Genomic DNA, 9,968 nt, shown 5'->3' on the forward strand with positions numbered 1-9,968 from the left:
ACCCTTTATCATGGGCACCTTATGTGTTAGAACCAGAGCAGCTCTAAACCTCTACAGTGAAAATCAGACATTCACATCTTGCAGACGAGACTATCGTTAAACCTGCGTCGGAAAATATATAGAGCTAACGATGATGAACACATTCTTTAATCAGCAAGATGGATATAAGGATGATTGAAGACATATGAGAAGTGAATCTGGAGCAACCTCTGTGAGTGACCTAGAGGACGCAGAGCAGGGCGCATTGAGCACACTCGCACACGAGAATGGATCCTACGAACTATTATACCAATCGATAACACACCTCTTCATATAAACATAAAGTGTGGGCTCCTTCGCCTATATACTATATTGGTCAGTTGATTGACGCACGAAAACGTCCTTTCCATTTGTCCAGCACTTCAGTCATAGGTACTGTAATGTAAACAGTGTGTCGGGATAGGATATGATGTGCTATGATGTGTCCGTGATGTCAGTAATAAACATTAATGTCTCTTGCGCTAGTCTCAATATTTAACTTTTTTATTATTCTCATCTGAATTTAAACAATTATTTACAACAAGATTGTTCTTATTTTCATTGCATTGAATGATAAGATCGCAACTTCTGGATAATCCATGTAGAGACGGCTCTAGACTTGGAATATTTCGAGGTATCACAACATTAGCCTGATAACCACGCAGTACTACGAGTCATGAGGCATACGGAGACTAACGATTAATCCTAATCAGCCCGACCATTTAGGGCCTTGATAGGGTTATTCTGTCCGGTCACGTTGGATTGATACTGTGGAAGTGAGTTGGACCGTTGTGAAGGACTCGTGTAGATACATCTATACATGACAACAGCTATAGCGCACATAACAGTGAATTGTATTGTGCAGACATTTATGCAAAATGAGGCTGAGAACCACTGATCTGTTTACACATGGAATACTTCTAAAGTATTAAACACTAATACTTTTCAAGAACTTAATAGCCACCCTTCAGGCTGAATAATGGTGCTTATGATCTCATCTTACTGATGTTGACAGATTCGTGAATGTCTAGAAGTGATACGTCGCTGTACATAAGAAGGTCATGTGGTTGCAGCTCTTGCTACGAGCTTGCATTCTACTCAGAGACTAGCTTATAGGTGTCAAGACAGGTCCTTAGTATATAAATAGATATATATGATCATTAAGGGCAGTGTGTGTGTAGGGATGCTGTCACAATAACGACAAACAAGGAGCGGTTCATACCTGCGGTAAGAGAATACAGAAAAAAGTGTCAAGGGATTTTATCAACAGGCTATAGAGAAGCGTGTAGACTGAGTCAAGAAGAGCCTTACAAAGAATTGAATGCCTACCAGACGAAGTGGGAAGAACCAGTATTAATATTTACAAGCATTTTTATTCAAATCTATCCATTAGATTTCAACAAAATAATATATACAAAAAAATTAAAACACCGACGAAAAAAAATAAAACAAACAGAATTCCACTAAATATATGACAGGTTTATGCCTTGGGGGCTGAAACACCAAATAACAGGTAAGAAAGAAACAAAAAAAAAAATTAAAAAAAAAGAAAAAAAAAAAAAAAAAAAAAAAAAAAAAAAAAAAAAAATAGTGATAAACCATTTACTTCCCATAAAAATTTCTTCACAATAAAAGTAATCCAGAGTAGTTTTGTTTTTTTAAACGCTTTAAATTTATGAGCAGCCAAGATGGAAAGAATGTTGGCTTATCTCATGTATACCGGAAAGTAACTGTAGACCAACCGTGCCTATACAAGATGAAGTGTACATGAGTTCTTAGCGGAGTAAATGAAGACGCAGAGATTACTCTCCCAAAAGTACAAACCAGGGACGCAGGAGAGAAATTAACCTTCAAACTAAACAGCAGATCTGGATTGAGCACCTTATTAAGGACACGAACCCAAAGCTACTTTGAGAGCCTGAACAACTAGGAGATGACTAAGAAACATTGGACTGTTTTTGAATTGAACCTTCATTCGAAAAGGACTTTTAAAAATATATTCTGATTTCTGGTCTCGCTGTACAGAAAGGAGTTGAGAGTCTCGGAAACTGCGAAGCACTCCCTGATGGTGGTTTTTCCTGAAGGGGACAAGGGGACCTGTCCCGATACTTGCCCACAGTCGGATGAGACAAATCAACAAACCACAAAACTGCCGACTTAGAGGCCAGTTCGGAAAACCACGTTTGACTTAGTATCCCAGAGAGAGAGTAATCCATGCTCGGAAACAAAAAATATATGGCAACAAACTCGGAACAAAACTTTAACTAGTGAAATGGTTTGACTATAAAAGAGTATAGGATAGAATCTGAAGGAGCCAAAAAAATGCTAATGGAGAAGCCACTTTAAGTGTTATGGCTCAAACTGATTTAGTGCGATATTAGTAGGGTGATTTTATCATGATTAGTTTTGGTGCACGTGGTAACTTGATGTTTTTCCAAAGCTAATTGAAATTGAAAACTAGCATACATTGATGCTGAGTGGATACAAAATTGTGGATTCAAAACAGATAGAAAAATCAATCGATCTTTAAAAATGTGTTTGCTTGACTTACAGAAGTGTAGCTTGTCACACAGACAAAGCCAGGAGGCACACCAAAAAGAATGGTTAATGGATAAAACAAATGGGACCTGCTGTTAGCTAAATTAATTCCGTACTCTCAAAGTGCTTTTACAACTAAAACCATCGCCACACATTCGCCCTTATCCACTAATACAACAAAAAAAAAAAAAAAACAAAAAAAAAAAAAAAAAAGAAAAAAACGCGCGATGGCAAGCCCTACACAGAACACATAAACAAATAACACTAACAACACAACACATGACAAACAGACATTGGGAAAGCCAATTCGCTAGAATAAGCAGGTCACACTTCAAACAATATCAGTACCTCACCATGACATTTTAAAGGATGAAAACTTGACATGAGTGGCGCAGGGAGCGGGGCTTGCGAAACCAACAACTTCTCCCGATAGGGGACGACCCGCTCTACCAAAACCCTTCCGATATAGGGCACAAGCATGACCGCTCTGCCTCTGCACCACAGCCAGAATCATTAATCCCAAACTATACGTATTTAGAGGAATAAGAAAATGCACTGGGTTCCGTTTGAATTCATTCAGACAAATTTATGTGCTTTAAGTTCAAAAATGTGTTAGGACTTGATTTGAAGCTGTGACAGCTGTAGAATTTTAAATATTAATTATTATACTATTCCTGTCCTGAAAAAGGCAATACATCAGACACTCAACACCACAGTGTTTGCACGGATGACCCACCCACAGATACCCACGATCTCAAACACAACTCATCTGGTATCAGGACGAACTGACAGCCATGCCAGCACGCCCGCCACTCACACAACCACACCAACACACACACCACACACACACACACAATCCCATCTGGATTACTGATTATACTAAATTATGTTGAGATTATGTCTCATGCTGGCACTGGCATAAGAAGCTGGCTGATGAATGGCTTCACTGTATCTTTCTTTCTGACCTCCAATACAGAATAGAAAACATCCGGTGACATTTGAAAGACTAAACCAGAAAACACAAATTAAACATGTTAAGTAGGGCAAAGAAAATCCGTACACACGTATGTGTGATGACATCCAGTGCTTGGCATGCATTCGTCATGATTCAGTTCAATATCAGACACAAATCCACTTCCCAAGTATTAAAAGTGGGTGGACTGCAGACAGTGACTCCAACGCCAAATCCCACGCTAGAAAGCAGTTTTTATAATACCCTTTTTGTTGCTCTGATTGGTTGTAGATCTATACAATAAACCCTTCCTAAAGTGCATTAGGTCAGGACCTCGGCCAACTTTCTCCTTTCCTGTACTTAGATATACTATGTGCTAGGCTCGTCTATTGAAAAGACAACAACACTTTGAAGATGGTTTAAACATAAAAGCGACACATAGGAGGTGGACATTCACATCAGACACCCGAGATGATTTTTGAATAGAGACAGACCGATCACATGATATCAACTAAACCATCACCATGACAAGTGCAGCTCCATCTATTGATGAACGTCATGAGATGTGTTTGAAAGCTCCAGAAAAAAGGTTAGACCTTGTGATGGGAATAAATGTAGCTTTATATTTCAGTTACACGCTGAATGCTCAAATGAATTTTCACTACAAAATGTCATGCATCTGTCACTGTAATATTACATTTCAGCATTTTACCAATTACAGCTGCAAAGTGGTTGAAGTTTTCACTCGCTGCACTGATATAGAAGTGCACTCAGTGATCCTGGGTGTGGTCAGAAGGGCAGCGGACTTAAAACATTCAACCAAAAGGTCAGGTCTGCAAGACAATGCTGCACTTGGTGTTAACTTACTCTAAATAATTCAGTCTCTGTATTCATCAGCTGTGTAGGATTTTATGACAACAAAAAATTATAGATAACATTCAGACACAGCAGGTTTGCTGGAAGCAGGGAGAGGGCTGCTGTTAAGGGAGCGTCCTGTTTACGGGGAAGGAGGGACTACAATCAGATTAGAGACTATAACACACCAACAGTTTCTAAGGCAACAGTTGGGCAATGTCATTCATGGAGAAATCAAGTGTTCTGAAACAACAGAGCAGGAACAGTTGCTAAAATCTGTTTCACATTATATCCTTCAACTGCTTGCTAGACAAACTGACTTCATATTGGAGAAGCTGCTGGTAAATTAATTGTTGAGGTTAAAAGACTTAAAAATATCTGGCTGGGATCCAATACAGAGCCGTGAGAAGATTCCACTTCCTGTGTTACCTGGTGGTAATGGAGGGGAAATCCTTTTGAAAACAACACAGCTAAATTTCCTGAATCCTTACAGAGGGTTTTTATGTGAAAGATTGTACATCACTGACAATGATCTGGCAACAGATCATTTTATGGTAAGCTATGATGACACTTAGGACCAGAAGGCTTTGTTCAAGTACAAGTGCTGTTATTTCAAAGAATTTTTAGTTATGTAAAAGTACTTAAAATTAACTGTACAACGGTGTAAAAATTAACTCAGATAAAAGATAACATTAGTTGACATTAGTATAAAATGTTGGTTTTGTGATAACACAATTGATCGCTTCCGGTGTGAATTCAGTCTTTAGGCAAGAAGCCTGGACAAGAGACTGAATGAACACCAGAAACAGATAACATCAGCTGTCCGATTAAATTTAGCATATCAATATCTAGTCTGCTTCATCAGTTTTTAAATTAAAAGAAGCAGTGCAGTTTAAATTGTCTTGTATTGGCAAGGTTCTAAAAGTAAAAAAAATGTGAAAGCATCTGTCACAGCTCTGGCTATGTCATTACATTATCACAAATACCTGTACGTGCATCACCTTCTTATTACATCAGAAAAGCAAAAAAATAATTAGCGCTCATATCAAAAGAGATGTGTGGATATGCACCCATTCAATATCTAGTCCCAAGAGGTCAGTGAATTAACTGAGAAAGATCAAGGTGACCATTGATGACATCCAACACCAGATGTGTAAATTAAGGGTTTATTTCCACCAATCCAGTGTTTGTGAGAATTGGGACAGTTGAAAGACAGTTTCGGTGAGTGTTTTTAGTTACTGTCTGCTCTGAATGAAGTTATTAATTATAGTTAATGTTTCAATGATATGTGATGTAAAGTTAATGGCATCCATTGTAGCCGATTTTGTGTCTATTTAATAATCTAACTCAGTGAATTAAGGGCTTATTTGGACTAAACCAGTGTAAATCATTGTTGGAAAGATTAACAAAGACGGTTTGTGAGTTCTATTTTGTTTCATTCCATTCAAGTTAATTTCGTATTTATAACCTTTAACCTTTTCACTTTGAATAAATAGCAAATACACATAAACATGACAGCACCTTTACACATGTGCTCAGCCTCATGTGACACACAGTAACATGGTCACCAAGGAAACCTAGTCAGGAACGAGCTACAGTGTAACATTCTGGTAAAACAGGTTAGCAGGAAGTGGTGCACATTCCACTTTTCTGTTGGTTTGTAGTGTTTCCTACCTGTAGGACACCTGCTTCCTGAAGGTCAGCTGGACAAACTCTGCCTCCATCTGAGACAGCTGGCCGTCCTCCTCCTCTGTCCCCTCCACCTTCTTCTCTCCTGGCACCTAAAATAAATATAAATAAATTCCTGGTTTTCCAAAGTAAGTTGACTGAGCTCAGACAAGTGGGTTTTGACTATGTTGGCTGTAGGTAGATAAAAGGAAGCACACTTTCACAGACCGGTGAACACCCCCACACCCACCCACCTGACAGCTGCCGAGCTCCAGCGTGCTCTTGCTTCCCTCCGCGATGAATATGTCCTCCTCCTCGGCCACGTCCTCCAGCGCAGGCCGCTCCACAACCGGAGAAGCGGAGTCTCTCAACATCCCTTCGGTCTTTCTGTTCCCTTTGTTTAACGATTAATAATGTTACAATGTGGTTAAAAAAATTATCCGCGCTCCGTCGACTCAGCCGCTTCCTGCTGTGTTCCTGTTTTTTTTTTTTTAGAAGTTATTATTTTAGTGCGTATTTAAATGAAGCTCGGCTCTGTCCAATTGCTCTGTTAAATGAACCGCAACACGGCAGTTGTATCGGTGTGTCAGGTCAGTCAGGACACCAGCTTACTGTCGCAGATCCACTGTATGCACACGAGCTCCTCCTCGCGCGGTAATGAAAAGTTGTCGGCGGTAGCTGAGCGGTGTTCTGCTCCGTCGTCCATCTAGATGTTGCAGGAAATCAGCTGTGAGCTCTCTCTCTCTCCCTCTCTATCTGTCTGCCTCCCCGTATCTGTGTGTGTGTGCAGTGGCGGACTCCGCCTGTTTGACGGCACGGGCTAAATAAAAAAGGCACCAGCTTGCGGACTGTTATGATGCATTTATCGTGAAACAGCTTACTTGGTCAGGATAAGCACCCCGTAGGACACTTCACGATCTATTGTCCACTGGAAGGGCACCCTAGATGCCACTTCATCACACAGTTTAAAGGGACATCACAAATACTTTGGAAGTCAACTCTGGTCAATTTATACATGTGTAATGTAGAAACTTGAAGCCTTCAGTGTACATACACTGAGAATGGACTAGTAAAAGACATGTCAGCACCATAATGCAAACACATGAGGCCCCTTACAGAGCTGGCAAATTTAACCATCTTTCATAGAGAGTATATTTATTTGTCGGGGGCACACCAGGCTCTCCCACACCTGGTGCCGAGGCTGCAGGGCGCACTACGGCTGTACTTATCTTCACTTGATGCTGAAGCTATGGGGGCAGCAGAGCACTTTTTTTATTTTTTTTTTTTATTTTTTTTATACCAGTATTGGTTCTCAAAATCATCATGATGTTCACCCTATAAAACATTTAATGTCATTTAAGTTTGCATATTCATAGATTATGGAATCTTTAAGGAGGTAGAATGAGTAAATGTCTTTTCAATGTGGACATTTTTTGGTTTTTTTGCTGAAAAACATTGATCATTGAAGTCAGGTTGTCTCATTTAGCATGACTGCAGGCACAGAATGTGTTGCAAGCATGGGTGGAAGTAACAAATTACAACCATTCACATTACTGTAAGTCTTTTTTTGGGATACTTTTATGATTGTATCATTTCAAGCCTCTAATTTACTTTTACTTAAGTATATTTTATACTATGTAATCTACTTTGCTACTTTAATCATAATTTGGTACTGAATAGGCCAAGAATTTGAATCTACATTTTTGTGGCCAGTTGCCAAGGACACACAGGAGCTTCCTTTTAGCGCCCATGTTAACCTATTGGGCTGTTTAGACTCTGGCTGGCTCGCAACCTGGAGAGATAGTTTCTGCATCTCTTCTGTCTTTTTCCCCTACTGCGTTCAGATCTGGTAAGAAAACACACTGTAGGCCAATATAAACAATGATAAAAAATAAATGTTGCAGCAGGCACAGGTTTTGGAGATGGGACTACACCGAACAGATTTGGAGAAACAGAAACCACATAGAGACAGATTAGTCCCTTGCCTGGCTTCCTGATTTATATTTGTTTAGAAAATAATTTGCCTTAGTTTCCATCCATTCAAACCTTTCATTATTTAGAGAGATGTGCTTTGTTGAAAGTTTCTCAATTAAATTTTAATTTATTTAAATTTTCTACATGGATCTCCCCTTTTGATTGTGCATTAAACATCAACGGTTAAAAAGTAACAAATTCTTACTACACTAGGTAGGCTGGGCTGTGGCTTGTGGAGATGTAGTGCCACTGGATTGGTTTGGTAGACCACCATATATGCACTCTGTTGCTAACATGCATAGAACCTTCTTGTCTGGTTGTTAATATATCCTAGGACAACTAGGCTATCTGTGTAGAACTCAACAGCATCCAGAGGCATAGAGCTCACTTGTGACTAGCCAGTGTGACGTCTGATCACCTGCTGTGTAACTTAAACCATCTTGTACATCTTTCTCTTGAGAGACATGTCTTATATGCAGAGACCATGCTCTTACCTTGTTTCTTCAATGGTAGCTCTGACTTCAGCTGGGTTGTGTTAATCTTCCATAGCATGAAGCTTAGGTCATTGCATGCGTGGGCCTCTTTGCTGAAATCACATAAGAATGTGAATGGGGGAACGGCTAATCGGTATTCAGCTTTGTATCTGGAACCCTGCAAAATCCACTTCTCTTGGATGTTGTAGGGCAACTACAATGGGTAAAATACCGTGGGCAGTCAACATGGCTTATTCCAACTCTTGGAGAAGGCATAGACTGTATAAATAAAAATGGACATAGTTTCCTTGATGTCACCCATAGGTTTCTGAAGAGCAGTTGTAAAGCTCAGTATGGTCAGCTCTGGCCATCGCCATCTTGGCAGTCCTGACTCTGCTGACTTCCGGCTAACCCAGAACAGCCGCCCCAAAGCAAACATGTTCTTAATTATGCATACATTTAAGCCTTAATATAATTTAAATACGTGAGTTATATAACCTCACCCCCCAACCCCAATCTGATCTGCTGATCTTTGGAAAGTTCTCCAGGCTGTCAAAGCCTTTCGGTTACATCTGAAGACCTAAACCACTCTTCTAAGTGTTCCTAAGCTTTGAGTACACTGAGAGATGGCTGGCCTGAATGCACTGCTCTTATTTCTCAGGCACAGGTGCAGGTGTTAAAGTTGTGATCCTTTCACCTAGCTTATAAAGTCATCATCACATAGCTTCCAGAAAACAAAAGTAAGAGATTTTTGGACTCCATTTTTACTTAAAGTCTCAGGTGTGCTACCACACAGTTCTACTAACAAGCAGCCTGTTCAGGATCTAGGAGACCACCAGGGATTCATCCACCTACAGCTCTTTCCCCAGCCGCTGGGCCTGAACACTAAAAAGATCACAGAATATGATTTACGTAAGTGTGCAACCACCCAGAAGTATGCCTAGTTTAGTTCTGTATGTGGCGGATGGTATTATGAGTGTAGGCATGATAATCAATACCTACAGACTTCATACTCCTTTCTACTTGAACATTCAGAGAATATTATATAAATGTTATATAACTGTGTCAAATAACACAACATATAGGACTACTCAGATCAGTGTGTATTTCAAACAATAAAAGATCTGACAAGAATTATGTTTTTTTTTATCATTAAATTAAAGTCTGTTGAGTCCAAGCTCCTGTCTTAGAGCTATGATGGTAAATACTCGAAGGGAATGCAGCAGAAATAATTCCTTCCTCCCTGCTGTTCATGAGTGAAGTCTATATGAACAGATTCAACCTAATCATGAGGTATTCAGGACAAATGTGTGTAAACGCTCTGAAAGCTAAGCACTCACAAGCCTTTATTGTACCTCAGTGCAGTAAACACAGCACCCAGTTCTATCTGAGGTCTGCACACCTCAGCTGGGTGCAGTATGGAGTTATACACACATCTGGGTGGGATGACAGTGATATAGTATACACTCACACGCGCACACACACACACA

The 9,968-nt window shown here is 39.8% G+C and overlaps 1 protein-coding gene across 1 annotated transcript in view; it reads right to left on the reverse strand.

Moving 5' to 3' along the window:
• The window catches only part of LOC118340025 (diacylglycerol kinase zeta-like), a gene marked incomplete in the record, with an annotated part of 80,140 nt that extends 73,795 nt beyond the window's left edge, over nucleotides 1-6,345 (reverse strand). The window contains 2 exon segments of the mRNA XM_035677867.1: nucleotides 6,038-6,144; nucleotides 6,286-6,345. Coding sequence (XP_035533760.1) covers nucleotides 6,038-6,087 — 50 coding nt within the window.
• Nucleotides 6,346-9,968: the final 3,623 nt, after the last annotated feature.

This window comes from Morone saxatilis, unplaced genomic scaffold, assembly GCF_004916995.1.
Source record: "Morone saxatilis isolate NCDOM2014 unplaced genomic scaffold, NCSU_SB_2.0 Contig6, whole genome shotgun sequence".
NCBI lineage: Eukaryota > Metazoa > Chordata > Actinopteri > Moronidae > Morone > Morone saxatilis.